Source organism: Oncorhynchus mykiss, chromosome 9, assembly GCF_057628025.1.
Source record: "Oncorhynchus mykiss isolate SJ-2025 chromosome 9, ASM5762802v1, whole genome shotgun sequence".
NCBI classification, from domain to species: domain Eukaryota; kingdom Metazoa; phylum Chordata; class Actinopteri; order Salmoniformes; family Salmonidae; genus Oncorhynchus; species Oncorhynchus mykiss.
This window is the reverse complement of record NC_143030.1, coordinates 41,771,663-41,796,132: the sequence shown is the minus strand read 5'-3', so window position 1 is coordinate 41,796,132 and position 24,470 is coordinate 41,771,663. Positions and strand designations below refer to the sequence as shown.

General features: G+C 42.1%; 3 protein-coding genes across 6 annotated transcripts in view; 1 reads left to right on the top strand and 2 right to left on the bottom strand.

Moving 5' to 3' along the window:
- The window catches only part of fbxw12 (F-box and WD repeat domain containing 12), a 34,561-nt gene that overhangs the window by 5,769 nt on the left and 4,322 nt on the right, over positions 1–24,470 (top strand). The window contains exons 10-11 of one of the 3 annotated variants that reach the window (XM_090184216.1): positions 52–181; positions 1,239–2,866. In XM_090184216.1, the coding sequence (XP_090040342.1) occupies positions 52–151 (100 nt within the window). In that variant the 3' untranslated portion in view covers positions 152–181; positions 1,239–2,866. Of the gene's footprint in view, positions 1–51; positions 624–1,238; positions 2,867–24,470 lie in introns of those variants that run through there. The other 2 variants (XM_090184215.1, XM_021615540.3) reach the window with 2 other exon arrangements.
- On the bottom strand, positions 380–12,838 carry ptpdc1b (protein tyrosine phosphatase domain containing 1b). Its single transcript, XM_090185795.1, has 10 exons — positions 12,713–12,838; positions 8,151–8,260; positions 7,109–7,270; positions 6,935–7,015; positions 6,722–6,843; positions 6,485–6,622; positions 5,354–6,387; positions 4,853–5,047; positions 1,039–1,149; positions 380–939 (listed from the first exon to the last, which is right to left on the bottom strand). The coding sequence occupies exons 1-10, from the start codon at positions 12,836–12,838 to the stop codon at positions 805–807; spliced, it is 2,214 nt and encodes a 737-aa protein (XP_090041921.1). The 3' UTR covers positions 380–804.
- Positions 12,107–16,663, bottom strand: adtrp1 (androgen dependent TFPI regulating protein 1). 2 transcript variants are annotated; one of them, XM_021615538.3, is made up of 6 exons: positions 15,668–16,663; positions 15,264–15,413; positions 15,034–15,135; positions 14,169–14,284; positions 13,818–13,990; positions 12,107–12,876 (listed from the first exon to the last, which is right to left on the bottom strand). In XM_021615538.3, the coding sequence occupies exons 1-6, from the start codon at positions 15,830–15,832 to the stop codon at positions 12,851–12,853; spliced, it is 732 nt and encodes a 243-aa protein (XP_021471213.1). In that variant the 5' UTR covers positions 15,833–16,663; the 3' UTR covers positions 12,107–12,850. The 2 variants fall into 2 exon arrangements, with proteins under 2 accessions (XP_021471213.1, XP_021471214.1); XM_021615539.3 differs by having other exon boundaries at positions 16,118–16,502.

The window sequence follows — 24,470 nt, the reverse complement described above, 5'->3', positions numbered from 1 at the left end:
TGGTATGATGTAGTAATGAACTGATGTACATGTCATGTCTTGTGTTGTCAGAGGGTTCAGTTATGTGGTTTGTGACTACTCAACCATTGTGGCTTCAGTGGAAGCAGTGGATGGGAAGGATGTCCTGAAGGCCTACTCTTTCAACTCCTGAGCAACACTGTCCTCTAGGAGGACTTCGCAGGTACTACAGCAGTTAGCATCAGTCGCTAACAATTAATTGTGCATGTTTCTGAGTAGTTTAATCACTGATGTTGTGCCTTGCCTTTACAAACCCTCTGCTTATGGAATATACATTGTAATCAAGAGTTATCGCGGATGTGTTTATATGCTATGCAAAGCATGCACATACATGCAAGTATGAAGGGGAAAAACATTGCAGTTTGCTGTGCCATGATACTTTATTTTTGTGCAATAACACATTTCTGTACAGGAATGAATGGTTATAATCACTTAGCTGGCTTTATGTGGAGCTTAGATATTTAAATCCCTGTGTTGGATGTTACATGTTCAATATAACCTAAATCTTTAGGGCATATACTGTAACAAATACTGCCCCTTGATCTTCTTATCAAAACCAAACTGACAATTTATTTTTAACTCTCAAATAAACTGCATTTTCTTGGGTCTGCATTTTAACTACAATACAGAGGTAAACATTGGAAAGTGATCTTTCATATACAATACACTTACTGTACAATACTTAATGACAAAATATTGTATGTGAAAAACTATCCAAACTGCGCAGGAAGGCACAACATATGTTTTAGTATAGCAAGGGATGGTCTGGAACAGAATACAGAAGGTTTATGGGATCAGTACAGTAGGAATGGGTGCCATATCTGGTACCTCATCCTCCTCTATGGCTATAAACCTCATGTCGTGTAGGACCAGCCTAAGGATCTCTGTCATGTCCGGATACACCGCTGAGCCTTTTCCCATCTGTGGAGAGTCAGAACGGTTGAGAAACCCATTGAATATTTTGTTTTTATAACAGTGCCGTGGTTAAAAAGGAGAACCCTACATCATCTAGTGTTTTACCTTTGTGAAAGCCTTGATGGTGCGCTCCAGGAAAGCAGCCTCCACCTCCTCTGGAATTGTGAGAACATGAGCCATACAGTCCAGAATGCACACTAACATCTCCCTGGGAGCCTGGAGGGGATGTGGTTGAATAGAATACAACTTTAATTGTCCATTGGTTAGAACTAAAATGTGTCTTCTGCCTTTCACAACACCCCCAGATACACACATCCTTGGACGAAGAGCAACTGTGGGCATTACGTGCCTTGCAGGAGATCGTACATGGAATCAAAGACCAGCACCCTTTTTAGCTGCCAGTTCCATTCCCATTTTGTGTTGCCTGGCCCAAGGCTTGTACCAGCAACCTTCCAGCTGCTGGTCGGCTTCTCTAACCTCTAGGCTACTGCCACCCCAAATGAGTTGGTTAACTGAACAGAAGTAGTCAGTAGAAATTAGTTTCATACAGTATGGAGCTATTCCAAGTTTTCTTTAGTAAATCTGTCATGTACAGTATGATTGGGTCCAGAGTGAGAAGCCCTGGTGTGGCTCAGTTGGTAGAGCATGGCACTTGCAACGCCAGGGTTGTGGGAACCCTGGCGTTGGGGGACCGGTACGAACAAATATGAAAATGTATGAACTCTACTGTAAGTCACTCTAGATAAGTGTCTGCTAAATGACAAATGTACAGTGCCAGTCAAAGTTTGGACACCCCTACTCATTCTAGGGTTTTTCTTTATTTGTACTACTTTCTACGATGTACTGTATAATAATAGTGAAGACATCAAACTATGAAATAACCCTTATGGAATCATGTAGTAACCAAAAAAGTGTTAAACAAATGAAAATAGTTCATATTTTAGATTCTTCAAAGTAGCCTCCCTTTGCCTTGATGACAGCTTTGCACACTCTTGGCATTCTCTCAACCAGCTTCACGAGGAATGCTTTTCCAAGAGTCTTGAAGGAGTTCCCACATGTGCTGAGCATATCAGTCTTCTGATACAGCACTCCATCACTCTCCTCCTTGGTCAAATAGCCCTTATACAGCCTGGAGGTGTTTTGGGTCATTGTCCTGTTGAAAAACAAATGATTGTCCCACTAAGCGCAAACCAGATGGGATGGCGTATCGCTGCAGAATGCTGTGGTAGCCATGCTGGTTAACTGTGCCTTGAATTCTAAATAAATAATTGACAGTGTCACCAGCAAAGCAATCCCCACACTATCACACCTCCTCCTCCATGCTTCAGGGTGGGAACCACACATGTAGAGATCATCCGTTCACCTACTGTGCATCTCACAAAGACACGGTGGTTGGAACCAAAAATCTCAAATTTGGACTCCTCAGAACAAAGGACAGATGTACATTGCTCGTGTTTCTTGGCCTAAGCAAGTCTTTTCTTCTAATTGGTATCCTTTAGTAGTGGTTTCTTTGCAGCAATTCGACCATGAAGGCCTGATTCACACAGTCTACTCTGAACAGTTGATGTTGAGATGTATCTGTTACTTGAACTCTGTAGCATTTATTTGGGCTGCAATCTGAGGTGCAGTTAACTCTAATGAACGTATCCTCTGCAGCAAAGATAACTCTGGGTCTTCCTTTCCTGTGGCGGTCCTCATGAGAGCCAGTTTCATCATAGAGCTTGATGGTTTTTGCGACTGCACTTGAAGAACAATTCAAAGTTTTTGAAATGTTCCGTATTGACTGACCGTCATGTCTTAAAGTAATGATGGACTGTCATTTCTCTTTCCTTATTTGAGCTGTTCTTGCCATAATATGGACTTGGTCTTTTATCAAATAGGGCTATCTTCTGTATACCACTCCTACAGTGCCTTGCGAAAATATTCGGCCCCCTTGAACTTTGCGACCTTTTGCCACATTTCAGGCTTCAAACATAAAGATATTAAACTGTATTTTTTTGTGAAGAATCAACAACAAGTGGGACACAATCATGAAGTGGAACGACATTTATTGGATATTTCAAACTTTTTTAACAAATCAAAAACTGAAAAATTGGGCGTGCAAAATTATTCAGCCCCTTTACTTTCAGTGCAGCAAACTCTCTCCAGAAGTTCAGTGAGGATCTCTGAATGATCCAATGTTGACCTAAATGACTAATGATGATAAATACAATCCACCTGTGTGTAATCAAGTCTCCGTATAAATGCACCTGCACTGTGATAGTCTCAGAGGTCCGTTAAAAGCGCAGAGAGCATCATGAAGAACAAGGAACACACCAGGCAGGTCCAAGATACTGTTGTGAAGAAGTTTAAAGCCGGATTTGGATACAAAAATATTTCCCAAGCTTTAAACATCCCAAGGAGCACTGTGCAAGCGATAATATTGAAATGGAAGGAGTATCAGACCACTGCAAATCTACCAAGACCTGGCCGTCCCTCTAAACTTTCAGCTCATACAAGGAGAATACTGATCAGAGATGCAGCCAAGAGGCCCATGATCACTCTGGATGAACTGCATAGATCTACAGCTGAGGTGGGAGACTCTGTCCATAGGACAACAATCAGTCATATATTGCACAAATCTGGCCTTTATGGAAGAGTGGCAAGAAGAAAGCCATTTCTTAAAGATATCCATAAAAAGTATTGTTTAAAGTTTGCCACAAGCCACCTGGGAGACACACCAAACATGTGGAAGAAGGTGCTCTGGTCAGATGAAACCAAAATTGAACTTTTTGGCAACAATGCAAAACGTTATGTTTGGCGTAAAAGCAACACAGCTGAACACACCATCCCCACTGTCAAACATGGTGGTGGCAGCATCATGGTTTGGGCCTGCTTTTCTTCAGCAGGGACAGGGAAGATGGTTAAAATTGATGGGAAGATGGATGGAGCCAAATACAGGACCATTCTGGAAGAAAACCTGATGGAGTCTGCAAAAGACCTGAGACTGGGACGGAGATTTGTCTTCCAACAAGACAATGATCCAAAACATAAAGCAAAATCTACAATGGAATGGTTCAAAAATAAACATATCCGGGTGTTAGAATGGCCAAGTCAAAGTCCAGACCTGAATCCAATCGAGAATCTGTGGAAAGAACTGAAAACTGCTGTTCACAAATGCTCTCCATCCAACCTCACCTCCAACCTCGAGCTGTTTTGCAAGGAGGAATGGGAAAAAAATTCAGTCTCTCGATGTGCAAAACTGATAGAGACATACCCCAAGCAACTTGCAGCTGTAATCGCAGCAAAAGGTGGCGCTACAAAGTATTAACTTAAGGGGGCTGAATAATTTTGCACGCCCAATTTTTCAGTTTTTGATTTGTTAAAAAAGTTTGAAATATCCAATAAATGTCGTTCCACTTCATGATTGTGTCCCACTTGTTGTTGATTCTTCACAAAAAAATACAGTTTTATATCTTTATGTTTGAAGCCTGAAATGTGGCAAAAGGTCGCAAAGTTCAAGGGGGCCGAATACTTTCGCAAGGCACTGTACCTTGTCACAACACAACTGATTGGCTTAAATGCATTAGGAAGGAAAGAAATTCCACAAATTAACTTTTAACAAGGCACACCTGTTAATTGAAATGCATTCCAGGTGACTATCTCACAAAGCTGGTTGAGAGATTGCCAAAAGTGTGCAAAGCTGTCATCAAGGCAAAGGGTGTTTTTTTGAAAAATCTCAAATTTAAAATATATTTTGATTTGTTTAACACATTTTTTGGTTACTACATGATTCAATATGTATTATTTCATAGTTTATGTATTTACTATTATTCTACAATGTAGAAAATATAAATAAAGAAAAACCCTTTAATGAGTATGTGTCCAAACTTTTGACTGGTACTGTAAATGTAATGGCCTACAGTAAGTGCTTGCTGACCTGGTCCAGTGGTTTGAAGACAGCCTCTGGGTTTGCAGGGTCAATGTTGTTATGGTCCAGATTCTGTATATCCTTGATGGAGATGACTGGCTCCTTCAGCTGCTCCAGCCAGGTCCACATCAGCCCAGACAGCACAAACGGGTCCTTCTCCAATGTACACAGCCTCTCCCATGCCCCTCCCATGTTCAACTCTGACTGCAAAAACACACAGAATACACAATCAGTGTCACCAAACCCCACATCAGGTGTAGTGGAGCTAACAGTCTAATGCCACTCCAGTATTAAAAATGGAAAGTCAAACCTCTGTGAATTTCCTTTATGTACAAACGTAGTTGTCAGATACTGTTCAGGTAAACAGGATTCGTCAATTGTGCTATGCTATTCTATTACTACCACCACACGTCTGACTAGACTGTTTCAATATATAATATTGTATGTACAGTATTCCAAAAGGTAGATACAGTATTTTAATAACAATGGTGTAGAATATGAAGTTCGTACCTGCCAGGCTTGTAGTCTCTCCCTGTGCTCCTCCTCTCCATCCTGCTCCAGATCCACAGCCAGGGCCTGGGCCACCAGCAGCCGCCTGGCCTCCTTGGACAACTCTGTCTGGATGGTGATGAAGGGCACCTCTGACTCCTCTATCTGAGACACATCACCATTGTTCGCTAACTTGTCCCTCTGCTCCTCCTTCCACCTAAACAACATGCTGCTATACCCTTTCTTCTCGGGGTTGCACTCGGACTCGCTGCGCTGGCAGGCTTTCTGTGTCTTCTTTAGGAGCGGTGATCCCTCCGCGAGGCTCTTCTGCTCCCAGAGGGATCCATCTTGGGAGCCGTAGGTGGTGGTTATTTGCCTGGGCCCCATGGAGCTGCCTGTGGCCGGGGTCCTAGGCAGGGAGTTTAGGGAGGGAGAACAGGCCACAGACATGTTGCAAGCGGACAGCGAGTTGGAGAGAGGTAGGGTCGGCAGGTTCAGCTCAGAGCCCAGCCTCCGCAGGTCCGACTCGCTGTAGCTCAGGCTCTTGCGGTGGTAGAACAGGGGCGGTTCGTTGGCATGCCGGGGTTTGGTTGGGGGTCCCGGTAAGCGGGGCTGCCCTCCGAGGCCGCCTCCCCCAAAGCTTCCCTTGGTGAATCCAAAGTCGCGATAGCGCTCAAACTCCATCTCCTCCTCGGCCGTCATGTCATGGATGTCCAGCATGTCCTCCTCGATGACCTGCCGGTTCTCAGCGATGTCCAGCAGCAGCTTGCAGATCACCTGGATGATCTTAGGCAGGTGCCTGAGCTCCCGGCGCTCATAGCCATGCAGCATGTGTCCCTGGCGGGTCAGGAACTGGGACAGGGTGATGGGGTTAGTTCTGGGCTCAGCGCAGGAGAAAATACTCCTGACAGGGACCAGGAACTGGGCAAACTCCCGCACGCAATACAGCTGACCTCTGGTCTGGATGGAGTTGGGTCGTTTGGAACGTACAAACACGATGGCCTGGTCAGCGGTCATCCTGGTGGCGAAGACCAGGTAACACGCTAACAACACACCTGATGGAAGACAAAACCATTTGCGAGAGGGTCAGTCATGTGACCACAAAACATAATCATTTGATTAATAATACAACTTTTTTGTCCTATACATTACCTGTTCTTCCCAGACCAGCATGACAGTGGACAGCCATCTTCCCCTCCTGCATCGCAAAGGACATAACCTTCACCATGTCCAGGATGGATGCGAGGGAGGCCACCCCATAGTCATTCCAACCAAAGTTGTAGAAATATACTGGAATATAAGGACAGTCATTATTCAACCATTCACACAGTAAATTTGCATTGGCCCCCTTCAGTTTTTCTCATTGTAGAGGAATGGTCATAGACTTACTGTTGTTCTCCATGAAGACCTCAGGTTGGTAGGAGAATCCACTCTCTGATTCCAGTGCATTGGGACCACAGCTGGCGTGTTCCCCTGGTCTCTGCAGGTTTATCACTGTCTTCAGGCCACATCTACACACACGCATACACACACACAATTAATAACACATCAATTTAGTTATTTGATCTATACTAGGAGCATTGAATTGACTTATAGTGTTACCTTTTAAATTGGTCAATAATGTTGTACTTTTCTATTAATACAGTAGATGGTCTGGCCATGGCAAGTAGGTTTTCCGTGACCCTGAAAGGAAAGACATGTTTCTGCATTAAACTTACGGGTATAATCCACTTACATTCAACATACACATTTTTATAGAGCCTTTCTGATTCCTACCAGGAGGAGTAAAGGCCTTTGATGGCTTGCTTGTCCTTGCTCCAGCGGTCAGGGTTCTCATACTTGCAGTTCTGACCTCCACACCCTATGGAGCATTGTGTGGCTCCGGGGATGACGTGACGTATCACCTCCCCCACCAACGTGTACTTCGACTGGGGTGTCCTGACTGGGGGTACGCATGGAGGGTTGGAGGGTTTAAAAGGAGACAGGAGGGGTGTTGTAAAACAATGTCCTCTGTCATTTCAACCAACGGACCTCAGCAGTTTACATTCAGAATTATATTTTATGTTGCAGTCTGGAAAGAACTGATACTTCAATGGACCGCCATACATGTAAGTTTGACTAGTGGAGCCCAATCAATGTAATAAAGCGTACACTAGTGTGTCTTCTTACAGAAACAAACTGTAGTGACAATATCTGTGATTAGCACATTGTAAAGAAGTGGTGTCAAGCTTAACTATGAGATGTTCCTAATGTAAAGAAGTAGTGTCAAGCTTAACTGAGGTGTTCCTAATGTAAAGAAGTAGTGTCAAGCTTAACTATGAGGTGTTCCTGATGTAAAGAAGTAGTGTCAAGCTTAACTATGAGATGTTCCCAATGTAAAGAAGTAGTGTCAAGCTTAACTATGAGGTGTTCCCAATGTAAAGAAGTAGTGTCAAGCTTAACTATGAGGTGTTCCCAATGTAAAGAAGTAGTGTCAAGCTTAACTATGAGGTGTTCCCAATATAAAGAAGTAGTGTCAAGCTTAACTATGAGGTGTTCCCAATATAAAGAAGTAGTGTCAAGCTTAACTATGAGGTGTTCCCAATGTAAAGAAGTAGTGTCAAGCTTAACTATGAGGTGTTCAGCAGGGAGTGTGCCATCTACAGCAAGCTAATCTGTCATCTGGCACACACCACCAGGCTTAACAGTATTACAATAAAAATAGCAACGCAACACCCTGTTGAAACTCTCTTCAAATAGATTGATAAATCATATTAGTTAACGGTACTACATGATCCTTTATGTTAGAAATGTGAGTAATGATATAGTATATCAATACCTGACTCCATGAGGGGGTAGGGGACTCCACTGCTTGTCTGAGGGTGGAGTGTTGTATGACTGAATACTCAAGCAGACCTCCACTGCCATGGCAGTGCCTTGGAACACACACTCACGTTAGTCTAAGATAAAACCTCATTTACATTTCATAATAGTGAAATAGTGTGGTAGGTCCTTATATTGATCAGTTTACGAGGCTACATGGTAAAAAACATACTGGAAGCAGTTACCTACCTGTAAGTTACTGTAAAAACAAGTACTGTATGTTACTGTAAATTCCAAAGAAAGCACTTCTTTACAGTAATGTACTGTTAAACCAAGGTTTATTTGGAATTTACGGTAACATACTGTACTTTTTTTTACAGTAATTTACAGATAACTGTCTGCCAGTAACTTACTGTAAAAACTTGTTTTTTTACAGTGTACACACATAATCAGAGAGCAGTGTCAGCTGTCAAAGATGAAAATCCATGATGACCTAGGTGACATCAACCATTATAATCCATAATGTAATAATCCATTTAGGAATTGGAACACAGCAATCTCCCAATAAGGTATCCTCAGCACGTTTACCTGAAGCAAAAAGATTGTGGAGCTAGTGATCGTCAGCATCTTCAGACATCAACATAAAACTACTCCACTTTCCCACGTTGGACCACTGACACAGCACTGTCCTCAAATGCTTTCTTTCTCAGTTTTGGTAGTCCTGCACCACCTCGGGTCTTCAGTTAATTCAGTCCAAATTATCTTTGTAAATTAGGGGTGTGGCAACAACACCATCCACTTCATCCTTTATGTTCACCAGGAACAGGCATTTTGCTTCAGCCATAGGAATACAGTACCCTGGCCTGGCCTCCACTGTGAGGTGTCAGAGAAAGGAGGACCATCAGAGGTGTAGGTTCATCTGGAGCATGGCTCTGAATGGTAACACACCTCATTGGATGCTCCTCCTCACTCCTTATTCATTAGACATGCACTGCACCTAGATCCATTCCTGACTCCTCCCTCCGGATTAACCCACTAATCTCATTGCTGTAAAAGTAGGCTCAAGAGGCAAAGGCCCCCGTGGCCACTTCACCTCACAGTAGAGCAAAAATTACTGATCATCTCTGACCATCTGTTTGAACTCCCTTCAGTTGATAACCACAATGAGATACTATTTGTTTGACATGTCATTACTGGCTCCGGATCAATCAGCTAGGGATATCATGTGATCAGAAATCAATACATTCAATTTCACCTCGGGTCAAATGGATAAATTCCCCAAACAATACAAATGGTTATTTTATAGGGGCCAGTCATCCCTTTCCCCATTGAGAGGACAAAATTCCTCTCTGCCTTACAGTATCCAGAGGACTGACTACTGCAATGTGTGTTAGATACCAAACATGGGTGCAATAGTGTTATTCTGAGAACTTTGATGTCATCTATATGGATATGTGAGGTTTAATATGCTGTATGTCTGTGGCCATCTGTATTCTGTTCAGAGTAAACCTCTAGTGTACTCAGATTTCCTTCTCAGGCCATCACACTAAGGTGTGACCCCCTTCCTAGAGAATGTTAGCTGGTTTGACTGATTGGCTATCATAGTTGTATTACTTCTGATTTGGTCTGTGGTTGGTCAACAACTGATTTCAAGTAGAAACAGATGGTCAAATGGTATAAAAGTACTGATTGACCATTGTTCTGTCTCTTTTTGCTCGTCCACTATATGGAAAAGATTGTATGTAAAATGCTCCCCACTACAATACCAAAATATGAATTGTAATCTCATGGAATCACAGGGTGCTATGCTGTACTGTATATATATATATATATATATATATATACAAAAAACAACCTAACTGAAGCAGCTATCATTAACTGTGACATCCAGTCTCAGATACTGCAGAGTAGCCTGAATGACATAGGAAGCACTGTCAAGTTAGCTCCTGATTGGATTACCTGAGGTACGTGAAAGCTGATTATGTATACATCCACTAAGAAGGAAAGAAGTAAAAGATATGACGCTGATTTATCTTTGGCCACTCTTTAACGACTCCACAATTAATGGTAATTGGGTCTTCTTAATTGGAAGAGAAAGCGTTACCTCAGGTTTCCTTGACATCCCTCTGGTAAAGTAGAACCTTCTGGTATGGTAGAACGTGTTGCCAGCAATGGCTTTCACAACAGATGATTCATGAATGTGTGACAGGATCAGGGGGCTCAATTGATGAGAAGGATCTTAGTTAATATCTAAGCTTAGTATTTCAGTCTTGTTGGATCCTCTGGGGACACAATGCACCATTGTGCAGGTCTGTGCCATTACACATCACCTAATTTAAAGTGTGACCAAATACCACTACTTTTCTGCTTAGTTGCACACTATTTTGTACAGATATCTAATTGTGTAGGAGGAGTCTTACAGTCTTACATAAAGAGGGTGATACATGACCTCTGGGTGAGAGAATGCTGTTGAGAAGATTACCCTGGCCTGATGAGTGAGATCACAGCTGCCCAGGGATAGACACTAACTAAATTAACATCTATAAACAACTTATAGTCCCCACCGCTAGACACTTCATATAGACCTGTTTTGGTAGGTAAACAAAATGGTAATACCAGCTTAGTCACCTCGTGGTTAGTGTCCACCCTTAGATGGATGGGGAATCAATCCCCGGTTGAGTCATACCAAAGATTATCAAAATGATGCCCCATTAAGGCCCTGCGACACACCAGCGCCCTGTCCAGGTGGTAAACTTGTACATCAAGCTGCCTAGCGTTACATAAACAGGAACCTTTCCTATGGGCCAGTCTGGCTCAGACAAGACTACTAAAAGCCATGTTCACATTGGCAGTTTGAAGTGACTCATCCTATTTATTTGTATATCCGATTTGAATCTGTTCTTTTTCCTGCAGTCTGAACAGCTAAAAATCACATGGACAGACAAGCCACATTTCAAACCACCTTCGTAGGTGGTTTGAAATCAGATTCCTGGTCATGTGACTTGTCTGAAGGGTCAAATCTGATTTATTTGCCCTCAAGTGGTTTTTAGACTGTTATTTGGTATATCTTGTATCTTGCTAGCTACACGGTTGACAGTTGTACAATAACATGTGGTAGCTAACTAGCTTGTTATTTGTTTGCAAACAAATTAGTGAATGTGCTAGAAAAGCTAAAACAGCTACGTAGCTCACTAGTTGACTGCTGTGGCTAGCCAAACAGGATTTTTTGGGAAATTTGGATAATCTTATCCTTTAAAAGTGTTATTGCACTATGATTTAGAAAATTCTATGCAACTGGAAAACGTCAGGCATTGTTGTCTCCTTCGCTTGCTACATAACTTCTGAGTGATAGAAAGGATGTGGACCACCACCAATCAGCCTACAACACTGCGCACACACCTGTCGTTACAACTAGCGTAGACATGTCAGCAAATGACTGCTGTCTGAACACACAAATCCGATTTGGTCACTTGCAACTTGATGTTTGGACAGTCAGTAGTCCAAAACAGATTTCAAAACTGATGAGCATTAAGGCCTGCAGTGTGAACAAGGCTGTACTTACTTAAAACAAAATGGTAGTAGCTCCATTCTACCCTCCGATACCCTAGGAGTGGGGATATTTGCCAGAGACAAGGTTTACCCTGATTGCCTGTAGAGGAGAAAATGTTGACCTGATGGCTCCATCACCTGGCTACAAATGGCAGTGATGGGCAAAGATTCCAGCGCGGTATAATATATATATTTTTTTAACCAGGCAAGTCAGTTAATATTTACAATGACGGCCTAGGAACACTGGGTTAACTGCCTGTTCAGGGGCAGAACGACAGGGATTTGAACTCGCAACCTTCCGGTTACTAGTCCAACGCTCTAACCACTAGGCTACCCTGCCGCCCCATATAATGAATCATAAAGCAGCTCAGATTGCAATGTGTGGAATATTTCACCTAATAAAAAGGGAGTGACATCAATGTGTTATTTTTCAAATATTTTAATTATCTTCATCTTATTTCTCTCCAAATTACATAAGGACTTTGTGTTCTAAAAGTGATCATATACGCATGAATTCAAAGGGTAAGCTAGCAAGTGCACATAAGGGACTGTCCCTTTCACAACCAACAGTACAGTATCAAGTGAAACAGTATCATGATAAATGAAATAGCATCACAAAATGAGAGAGATCACTAAGAGTTGCATATGCTAAAGTATTATTCTACTGTCAGTGCAAGTCTACTTCACGGATGGTGAGAGAACAATTGGGTTAACACAACCAATAAGGATCAACTTAATATTAAGTTTTATATTGAGCTGTTATCTCACTGTGACAAGTAGCACAATATCCCCTTGTGGAGTAAATTAAGTCTAAGTATTGAATTTAATCTTAAAATAATTTGGCTTGACCATAGAAGCACATTATGCCCACTGCCTGAGATCTGCCCGAGCGATACAGAGCAGGCACAGGTTGCCTCTAACTGCTGATATAGGATCAGAATAATACACTTTTTTTCATCTTAATGGTTAAAATGAGGACTGAGGATAAGGTAATCTGATTCTAGATCTGTGGTTCGGGGCAACTTCTACCTCCAACAAGAGATCCACCAGTCTCTTCTGGTTGAGGTAATCAGTGCTGGGGGTGCTGTGTCCTGTCTGTCTGTCCTCGTGTGATATCATCAAATAGGCCTCTCTGGTCCCCTCTGTGGCACTCATGCCAGCACATGCTTACTTCTTCTTTTTCTTCTGAGGTCCTTTTAAAGAGAGCGAAAGAGAGTAGTAGTAGTTCATTAACAATTATTCAAAGGTTGGTTTGGAATTCTCAGTGTTAGAGTCTATCCTGCCCATGATATAGAAAACATACACATGCCCAGTACATTCATAAAAAGTGCCATTGTTTGTCGTTACTTAGCAACGCACTGCTACTACTTTGACAGATCCATCGTCATCTGCCCTCCCATGCAATTCATAAACTTGATCTCCACTGTAAAAAGCATCTAGACATTATCTCCAACACTTGTAGCATTGTCGCAATATTAAAAGTCGATCTTCATTGTATCCCATAATAAAGGACGAGTCGGGACAAGTCAGACAGGCAGCTTTTTTCAACCAGTCAAAATCATGAATCAGTATGATTTTTTTATAGATACAAAGTAATGTCAATCAAAAAACAGGTCAAACAAAACGCAGCTAGTTTGCCCGTCTTTACAGCTTCAGCCTAAAGTGATGGTGTTAACTGTGTAGATGGCTAGCTAGCAAGGGGGAAAAACAGAGCAACATTTTTTTTTATTTGCCATAGCAACCTGCAAAGTTCTGGGTGGTTTTCCTTGACATGTCAGTCAATACGAATAACTAACGACTAGAGAACGCCTAAAATTGCACTTGACAACCAGTGTTAGTGAATGTAGCATCACGTTTAGTTGAAAAATGTATGGTTTGGGAAAGAATATTGCTTTTTAATGCTGGTAACCCATTTTATAAAAGTAATAACACACCCATAACCATGTCTTAACACATGGCCTTGTATATTATTGCTTAACTAACACACCAAAGGTAAACTTCTCTGACAAACTGCCAAATCAAATTCATAAGCCTTGTGGCACTCTAGAAGAGAGACACTGCTACTTTAAAATGGTGGGGGCATCTAAACGGTGTGCGGTTTATTCCCTGTCATAAAGTATGAGAGCGGTCCCACCTGCAGATCCCGCAGTGCTCCTCCAGATTTTGTGGTTGAGTTTCTCCCCCAGCAGGTAGAGGGGGGCCAGGGTGATGCAAGCCACCCCCAGGAATATAACCAGGCCCACGGGACTCAGGCGCTCCATGATGGGGTAGACCCAGATACCAGCCGCATGGTGCACCCACAAAACCCTATGATGGGGATGGAGGATTGTTCTAGGAGATTTTCTAAACGTTGTCAAAGTATCATAACATTCAGTCAAGGAAAGGAGAGGGGAGGAGTGAGCGAGACAAAGAAGACTTGAAGAAACGGAAAATGTTTCATCAAACCACAACAACTTAACAATATGATTGGTTGAATTCTGCTTACCATCCCAGATATACAGCAGAAAAGAAGGCCAGACCTAGGATGCCTCTCATCTTGCTGCCATATCGATGAGGCTGAATATACATCTGCAGCAGAGCCAGGGGCAGGATGATAGTGTGCTGCAAAGAGGGAAAAGACATGCCAATTGAAGAATGACATAAGACAACCCTATCATCATAGCCCCATGTGTAACAAATGTGTAGACCATTGCATGTGATAATGCATTGTGGCCACATAAACAAGGGTATGACATGTTAGTGTTGGGCCAGAACAAAACCAATGCACCTCCTGGAACAGATTGAGAAACAACGAGATAGACTGGAGAAATGGAGAAAGAGGTCCGGCTATTGTGTAATCGTTGTTGTGAAACATCTACAGAGAGTGTCTGCTAGACTGTTTTACAGCTCGCAACTGGTTAAAACCAGTTCTGACAAAGTATTCTACTGTCAACTTGTAAAACTGGCTAAGTATGTACTGTATAGGTGTAGTGGAGAAAGAGGCCAGAAAGAGTGAGAGGAGTGTCCATTATGCACTGACAGATTACTAATGTAGCTCTAAATTGGGCTCAGTTGGTTAAAATATTGGGAACACCAAATTGCTGTGTGACTGGCTACATAAATTCATTTACAATGCAACCATAATATAATGATAATAGGAGACAAAGCTATGTGAATCTGAGTATGATCCTATAAAAAAACTCTTCCCTTGAATTTCTAGCAAGACATTTCTAGCAAATTTCTAGCAAGAGCAATGTGATACAAAGCCAGGCTGAGCAGCACTGCCAATTGGATGAAGCCCCATCTTTAAATGAATACATTGGGATCACTTTAGTACAAAGTCCAGCACGTGCAAATGATTGTGTGCTTACCAGAGCATGGTTCAGCCAGCTAGGAATAATGTCATCTAGAAACTTAGGATAGACCATCTCTCTGTCATAGTGATATATCGACCAGAAGGACAAGAACACAAACTGGGGAGAACAGAAGAGGAAAGGGGTTATATTTTGTCCAATACAAAGCAAGTTATCAGTAATAAAGGTAGCTTATGCGCGAACAGAAAATATAAATACATAACATGTAGAAAAAAAAAGGTACTTACTGTCCCAATAGGAAACGCCAAAATAGTGAAAATGGTGTCTCTTAATTTCACTAGGAGGAGCGGTACACCACACTTCAAACTTTTGGATGGCAATATCAGGTGGATGATGTCAATCAAAACAACGAGTCCGAAGAATACGGTCTGCAAAACCTGTGGAATAATGATTCAGTGATGGTTAGGCCACTCTGAACACTATGGCTAGCTATACAAATAAAGCAGTGAATTAATCAGTCTAACATGTCTTGAAGCCACAGGAAGATCAAAAGGGATGTAAATGCAGACGAGGATGTGGAACCGATTTCTAACATACGCTGTCGTTTTTTGCCTACTACTGTACATGTCCCATTCATTCCAATGACATTTCGTTTGCGTCGCCCTCGATGTCAACAACCAAGCACATTTACCAGATTGAGGAAAGTCAGATATTTCCAGCGGCCTCCAAATGTTCTGGCTCCTGGATGTATCTCTGTGCTTTTCAATGAGCAATTCGCCGATAACGTAAAGACATACCATGAAAATATTACTAAATGAATAAGGAGATATGATGCCCATGACATAGTCGTAGCCATTTTGACAGCTCCTGAGTCTCCGTATGGACGCAGTGTGCGCCTACGGACCTAATGTGAATCAATGGCACATCCTAGAGGCCGAGTACAGTACTGCACAATGTTCATGAAACGATTCACAAAACACTCGACATTAAACGGATTATGGCAGAAGGCCGAGTATGTAATTAGCCATGTAAACACCTTACTCTGCTTATTTTAGTAATCGCAAGGCATACGCCGATTAAAACACCTTGGTTTTCTGAGCAATCATTCGAATTATAAGGACTAAAGAGAAGGACGCACTACCCTCAATGCACATTCCACGCTCCAACCGCTCTTCATACTGGGGAAGCCGTTTCAGGTAGCCAACAGGAGATTTCGTTAAAATTGCTAAATTACATTCACAGGATTTAAAAGCTACAGCAATACGCTTCTGGAAAACATTTTAGCCATTTTTTAAAACGAGTGTTTCAACATAGTTGCATCAGAGCCTTCTGGCTAATATCATAGACTGGATCTAACGTTGTTTTACAGGGAAATAGGTCTATGTACTTGTTATGTTAGTTGAAGCTAACAGTATTTTACAAAATTGTTTTCTAAAAGGTTTATATTTGGTTAGGCTATGCTATCTACAGTAGCAAGCTGGGATCTCATTGCTCAAGTTGGTCCATTGTTTTGAAAATAGCTAGTTAGCCACGCCCAGCTAACATACGCTACACGACCAAAAGTATGTGGACTCCTGCTCGTCGAATTTCTCATTCCAAAGTCACGGACTTTGCTGCTATAACCAACTTTGCTGCGGGGACTTGCTTCAATTCAGCCAGTTAGGCCGGGCACTGATGTTGGGCGATTAGGCTCGGCTCGCAGTTGGCATTCCAATTCATACCAAAGGTGTTCGATGGGGTTGAGGTCAGGGCTCTGTGCAGGCCAGTAAAGTTCTACACCGATCTCGACAAACCATTTCTGTATGGACCTGGCTTGTGCACGTGGGCATTGTCATGTTGAAACAGGAGCCACAAAGTTGGAAGCACAGAATCGTCTTGAATGTCATTTTATGCTGTAGCATTAAGATTTCCCATCACTGGAACTAAGGGACCTAGCATGAACCATGATAAACAGCTCCAGACCATTATTCCTCCTTTACAGTTGGAACTGTGCATTCTGCCAGGTATCCTGGTATCTGCCAAACCCACATTCATCCGTCGGACTGCCAGATGGTGAAGAGTGATTCATCACTCCAGAATCCAATGGTGGCGATCTAAAGCTTGTGTGCGGCTGCTCGGCCATGGAAGTCCATTTCATGAAGCTCCCGACAAACAGTTCTTGTGCTGACATTGCTTCCAGAGGCAGTTTGGAACTTGGTAGTAAGTGTTGCAACCGAGGACAAACAATTTTTTCTCGCTTCAGCACTCGGCGGTCCCGTTATGTGAGCTTGTGTCCTACCACTTCATGGCTAAGCCGTTGTTGCTCCTAGACGTTTCCACTTCACAATAACAGCACTTACAGTTTACTAGGGCAGCTCTAGCAGGGCAGACATTTTACAAACTGACTTGTTGGAAAGGTGTCATCCTATGACAGTGCCATGTTGAAAGTCACAGCTCTTCAGTAAGGCCATTCTACTGCCAATGTTTGTCTATGGAAATTGCATGTCTTTGTGCTCAATTTTATACACCTGTCAGCAACAGGTGTGGCTGAAATAGCCGAAACCACTAATTTGAAGGGGTGTCCACATACATACACTATATATATATATATATATATATATATATATATATATATATATATATATATATATATATACACACACAAACATATCTAATATGTGTTATCCTAAGTAATGTTATTTCTCTGCATCGTTCGTCATTGACAGCCTCTACATTTACCTGCTTATTCCCTGGCGTTGTCCATGTCTTTTACAGATGCCCTCCATTTATACATCCATAAACTGATTACATATTGCCCACTTCCTCACCAGACAGTAGCAAAACAAATAATTTCACTGAACTTTTTAAAAAGGGTTGTAGACATTTACAGATCATAGTCTTAGCCCAAAACTAATGACTGTTTCAGCATCTACAAAGTAGCAAATATTTAAAAAAGCAATGACTTGTGACGGAGTATATATTTAATAACATTCCAAAACAATACATTATAGACCTGCTAAATAAACTCACATCTAGCATAAAAAAAACTATTAGAAACAAAATGAATTCTGTAATTATTTTAGAAAATGAAGCAAAAATTGGATGACTTGGTGAAGGTGTGGTAGAGAGAAGCTATCTGCTTTCATCTGTGGTGCTCGTTCAACATAGCATTGGAGAGTCCTGTGAACATCAACAGTCATGAACATGTCATTCTGAACATCATCTTCCTAATTGAGAACTTTGACATATTGGCATAACATATGAAATTTGATGGGCAACAGCATCACCTCCATAAAGTCTATCAGTGGAGGCTGCTGAGGGGAGGATGGCTCACAGTAATGGATTCAATGGATTGGTATCAACCACATGGAAATCACATTTGATACCATTCCATTGACTCCATTCCAGACATTATTATGAGCCGTCCTCCCCTCAGCAGCCTCCACTGAAGTCTATAAACATGTTTAAAGATTTTCAGTCAAGCATGTTGCTATGATGTGTTGAAGCTGTTGTTGACAAATGGAGGGGATTAGTGAGAGTATGCCTAAGAACACACAGTACACCAGATAAGAAAAGCTGACCCTAGCCCCCGGTACAAACTATTGCAGCATAATTACTGGTGACTGAGACAGAGGGGTTGTGAGACACTGGTGCTGTTCAACGGACAGGGCCAACCAGGAAGGAGCTTAGCCAACCACTCTGAGGCAGAGTTGCCCTAGATCTTGTATGGATACAAAAAAAACATACTATATGGTGCAATAAACATGAGTAAATTAGTTTAGCTGTGGCAGCTAATGACACAGTCATGACACTGGTGGTAGAGCTGTATGTCCCATCCACCCGCTTCAGGATGTCTTTCTCCCTGTGTTGCTTGACCAGGAGTCCATCAACGGCAGCTCTCATGTGTAAGATCCATCGGTGGTCAGCACAGGGAGAAGCTGTCAGAGACAGAGTTGTGTTTGGCAGATCTGAAAGAGGCACAGTTATTTTAATGAGTTTAGTCCACTTGACAAAACAGAATTCAATCTTCATGCAAATTAACTGTATAGCATGAGACAGATAGCAACACAGTGCAATTAGATTAAAAACTATGGAATATAATACAGATCTAGTTAATCCCTGAGCTGACTAGGGGAAAAATATGATGTGCCCTTTAGCAAGGCACTTTACTAAATGACTAAAATGTCAATGTAAAACAATAACTAGCTAGCTAGTTGTTATTGTTCTATAGGCTGGTCTGCAGATGCTTGACTACTTGATTATGATGTTGTGGCTGTTTCATTTCATGAACATTGAATTAATTAGAGCAACAACTACCTAGCTTTATCTGATAGACAATTTCAGGATTTTTTTTATTTTACTATGCAAGTCAGTTAAAAACAAATTATTATTTACAATGACGTCCAACCCGGACGACGCTGGGCCAATTGTGCGCTGCCCTATGGGACTCCGGGGAGGCAGGTAGTCTAGTGGACTAGTAACCGAAAGGTTGCAAAATCGAATCTCCGAGCTGACAAGGTAAACATCTGTCGTTCTGCCCCTGAACAAAGCAGTTAACCCACTCTTCTTAGGCCGTCATTGGAAATAAGAATTTCTTAACTGACTTGCCTAGTAAAATAAAATCACGGCTGCTCGTGGAATCAAACCAGGGTCTGTAGTGACGCCTTAGACTGCTGCGCTACTCGAGAGCCCAGGAAAAGCAGCTCAATTAGTAAGCTAAAAAATGTCAATCTTCAAATTTGTTTAACATTGAAATCAAGATATAATCCGAAAGATTTTGCCTTAACTCTGTAGAAGATTGCTCTCATCTCATCTGGGCACTGCATCAGCCTCACATCTGGGCATCCACTCTGGTCTAGATTCTACAGGGAGCTAGCCTGTTCTCTTCAAAACATTAGCTAGCCAATTTAAACAAACGTTAGTTACAACCAAATGACAAGTACATAGACATTTTGCTGTTACACAACGTAATTACAACCATAAATTACAGGCTAGCCAGAAGGCTCTAATTCTAGCTTGCTAACCCCAGTCAAGAACCAACAAGGCGGGTTCAGGCACCGTCCAGCACGCATAGCCGCGGGAAGTAGTTTGGGGTGGGGTGCTGCAATTCGTTAAAAACATTTTTTTTGGGGGTGCAGTAGGAAAACAAATGCCTGCTCTACAGACCTAAAGAAATCCGCGACTACAGCACCAGTAAAGACCCAGTACACTACTTTTGTGAAAGTAGTCTGATAATTTATCTGTACAAAAACAGTTAATCTGATAATAGTTGTGGAATATAAAAATAGTTGCTTGATATACACTACCATTCAAAAGTTTAGGGTCCCTTAGAAATATCATTGTTTTTGAAAGAAAAGCATATTTTTGTCCATTAAAATAACATCAAATTGATCAGAAATACAATGCAGACATTGTTAATGTTGTAAATTACTATTGTAGCTGGAAACGGCAGATTTGTAATGGAATATCTACATAGGTGTACAGAGGCCCAATATCAGCGACCATCACTCCTGTGTTCCAATGGCACGTTGGAATAGCTAATCCAAGTATATCATTTTAAAAGGCTAATTGATCATCAGAAAACCCTTTTGCAATTATGTTAGCACAGCTGAACACTGTTTCCACTTCACAGTAACAGCATTTACAGTTGACTGGGGCAGCTATAGAAGGGCAAAACTTTGACAAACTGACTTGTGGAAAGATAACATCATATGACGATGCCACGTTGAAAGTCACAGCTCTTCAGTAAGGCCATTCTACTGCCAATGTTTGTCTATGGAGATTGCATGGCGGTGGGCTTGATTTTATACACCTGTCAGCAATAGGTGTGGATGAAATAGCCGAAACCACTTTCGTATATATACAGTTGAAGTCGGAAGTTTACATACACCTTAGCCAAATACATTTAAACTCAGTTTCACAATTCCTGACATTTGATCCTAGTAAGAATTCCCTGTCTTAGGTCAGTTAGGATCACCATTTTATTTTAAGAATGTGAAATGTCAGAATAGTAGTAGAGAGAATAATTTATTTCAGCTTTTATTTCTTTCATCACATTCCGAGTAGGTTTGGTAGCATTGCCTTAAAATTGTTTAACTTGGGTCAAACGTTTTGGGTAGCCTTCCACAAGCTTCCCACAATAAGTTGGGTGAATTTTGGCCCATTCCTTCTGACAGAGCTGGTGTAACTGAGTCAGGTTTGTAGGCCTCCTTGCTCACACACGCTTTTTCAGATTCTACCCACAAATTTTCTATAGGATTGAGGTCAGGGCTTTGTAACAGTCACTCCGATACCTTGACTTTGTTGTCCTTAAGCCATTTTTCCACAACTTTGGAAGTATGCTTGGGGTCATTGTCCATTTGGAAGACCCATTTGCGACCAAGCTTTAACTTCCCGACTGATGTCTTGAGATGTTGCTTCAATATATCCACATAATTCTACGTCCTCATGATGCCATCTATTTTGTGAAGTGCACCAGTCCCTCCTGCAACAAAGCACCCCCACAACATGATGCTGCCACCCCCATGCTTCACAGTTGGGATGGTGTTCTTCGGCTTGCAAGCCTCCCCCTTTTTCCTCCAAACATAACGATAGTAATTCTATGGCCAAACAGTTCTATTTTTGTTTCATCAGACCAGAGGACATTTCTCCAAAAAGTACGATCTTTGTCCCCATGTGCAGTTGCAAACCGTAGTCTGGCTTTTTTATGGCGGTTTTGGAGCAGTGGCTTCTTCCTTGCTGAGCGGGCTTTCAGGTTATTTCGATATAGGACTCGTTTTACTGTGGATATAGATACTTTTGAACCTGTTTCCTCCAGCATCTTCACAAGGTCCTTTGCTGTTGTTCTGGGATGGATTTGCACTTTTCGCACCAAAGTACATTCATCTCTAGGAGACAGAACGCGTATCCTTCCTGAGCGGTATGACGGCTGTGTGGTCCCGTGGTGTTTATACTTGCGTACTATTGTTTGTACAGATGAACGTGGTACCTTCAGGCATTTGGAAATTGCTCCCAAGGATGAACCAGACTTGTGGAGGTCTAAAAAAAAATGTCTGAGGTCTTGGCTGATTTCTTGAGATTTTCCCACGATGTCAAGCAACGATGCACTGAGTTTGAAGGTAGGCCTTGAAATACATCCACAGATACACCCCCAATTGACTCAAATTATGTCAATTATCCTATCAGAAGCTTCTAAAGCCGTGACATTTTCTGGAATTTTCGAAGCTGTTTAAAGGCACAGTCAAGTTAGTGTATGTTAACTTCTGAGCCACTGGAATTGTGATACAGTGATTGCAAGTCAAATAATGTCTGTAAACAATTGTTGGAAAAATTACTTGTGTCATGCACACAGTAGATGTCCTAACCGATTTGTTAAGACATTTGTGGAGTGGTTGAAAAACGAGTTAATGACTCCAACCTAAGTGTATGTAAACTTCCGACTTCAACTGTATGTTAGCACAGCTGAAAACTGTGTACTGATTAAAGAAGCAATAAAACAGGCCTTCTTTAGACTAGTTGAGTATCTGGAGCATCAGCATTTGTGGGTTCGATTACAGACTCAAAATGGCCAGAAACAAAGAACTTTCTTCTGAAACTCGTCAGTCTATTCTTGGTCTGAGAAATGAAGGCTATTCCATGTGAGAAATTGGCAAGAAATTGAAGATCTCGTACAGCGCTGTGTACTACTCCATACAAAGAACAGCGCAAACTGGCTCTAACCAGAATAAAAAGAGGAGTGGGAGGCCCCGGTGCACAACTAAGCAAGAGGACAAGTACATTAGTGTCTAGTTTGAGAAACCGACGCCTCACAAGTCCTCAACTGGCAGCTTCATTAAATAGTACCCGCAAAACACCACCTGTCTCAACATCAACAGTGAAGAGGCGACTCTGGGATGCTGGCCTTCTAGGCAGAGTTGCAAAGAAAAAAAGCAGTGTGTCAATAAGCAGTGCGACTTGGCGGGTCGTGTTTCAGAGGACGCATGGCTCTCGACCTTCGAGTCTGTACCGGAGTTGCAGCGATGGGACAAGACTGTAACTACCAATTGGATATCGCGAAATTGGGGTAAAAAGTATATATATATATATATATTTTTTTTTAAATGAGGCAAAAGTTAAAATGGTGACAGGCCAGTTGCCACTCCTTTGCAGGTCTTTCATGCCTGCTGTACCAGTCTCCTTGCAGGTATCACAATGGAGCTCTGGCAATGCCAGATTATAACAACCTAAAAGTGAGGAATGGGTCAGTAAAGTTGATTGGTTTAAAATTCAAACATTTTGGAATAAGACAAACTAAATAAGGAATGCTCAACCGGTGTCGCTCATTCAGCCGACAGAAACTTTCAACCGGTTTTCCCCATTAAGCAGCGAGTCGGAGTCAGAGGGGGAGCCTTCTCTTGTCTCTACTCCTCCCGTTACGGGGTCTGAGACGCCGAAGCTTCCCACCATTAGCTCTGACAAATTGAAAACTCTAGTCATTGGCGACTCCATTACCCGCAGTATTAGACTTAAAACGAATCATCCAGCGATCATACACTGTTTACCAGGGGGCAGGGCTACCGACGTTAAGGCTAATCTGAAGATGGTGCTGGCTAAAGCTAAAACTGGCGAGTGTAGAGAGTATAGAGATATTGTTATCCACGTCGGCACCAACGATGTTAGGATGAAACAGTCAGAGATCACCATACGCAACATAGCTTCTGCGTGTAAATCAGCTAGAAAGATGTGTCGGCATTGAGTAATTGTCTCTGGCCCCCTCCCAGTTAGGGGGAGTGATGAGCTCTACAGCAGAGTCTCACAACTCAATCGCTGGTTGAAAACTGTTTTTCTGCCCCTCCCAAAAGATAGAATTTGTAGATAATTGGCCCTCTTTCTGGGACTCACCCACAAACAGGACCAAGCCTGACCTGCTGAGGAGTGACGGACTCCATCCTAGCTGGAGGGGTGCTCTCATCTTATCTACCAACATAGACAGGGCTCTAACTCTAGCTCCACAATTAAATAGGGTGCAGGCCAGGCAGCAGGCTGTTAGCCAGCCTGCCAGCATAGTGGAGTCTGCCACTAGCACAGTCAGTGTAGTCAGCTCAGCTATCACCATTGAGACCATGTCTGTGCCTCGACCTAGGTTGGGCAAAACTAAACATGGCGGTGTTCGCCTTAGCAATCTCACTAGGATAAAGACCACCTCCATTCCTGTCATTATTGAAAGAGATCATGATACCTCACATCTCAAAATAGGGCTACTTAATGTTAGATCCCTTACTTCCAAGGCAATTATAGTCAATGAACTAATCACTGATCATAATCTTGATGTGATTGGCCTGACTGAAACATGGCTTAAGCCTGATGAATTTACTGTGTTAAATGAGGCCTCACCTCCTGGCTACACTAGTGACCATATCCCCTGTGCATCCCGCAAAGGCGGAGGTGTTGCTAACATTTACGATAGCAAATTTCAATTTACAAAAAAAAAATGGCGTTTTCGTCTTTTGAGCTTCTAGTCATGAAATCTATGCAGC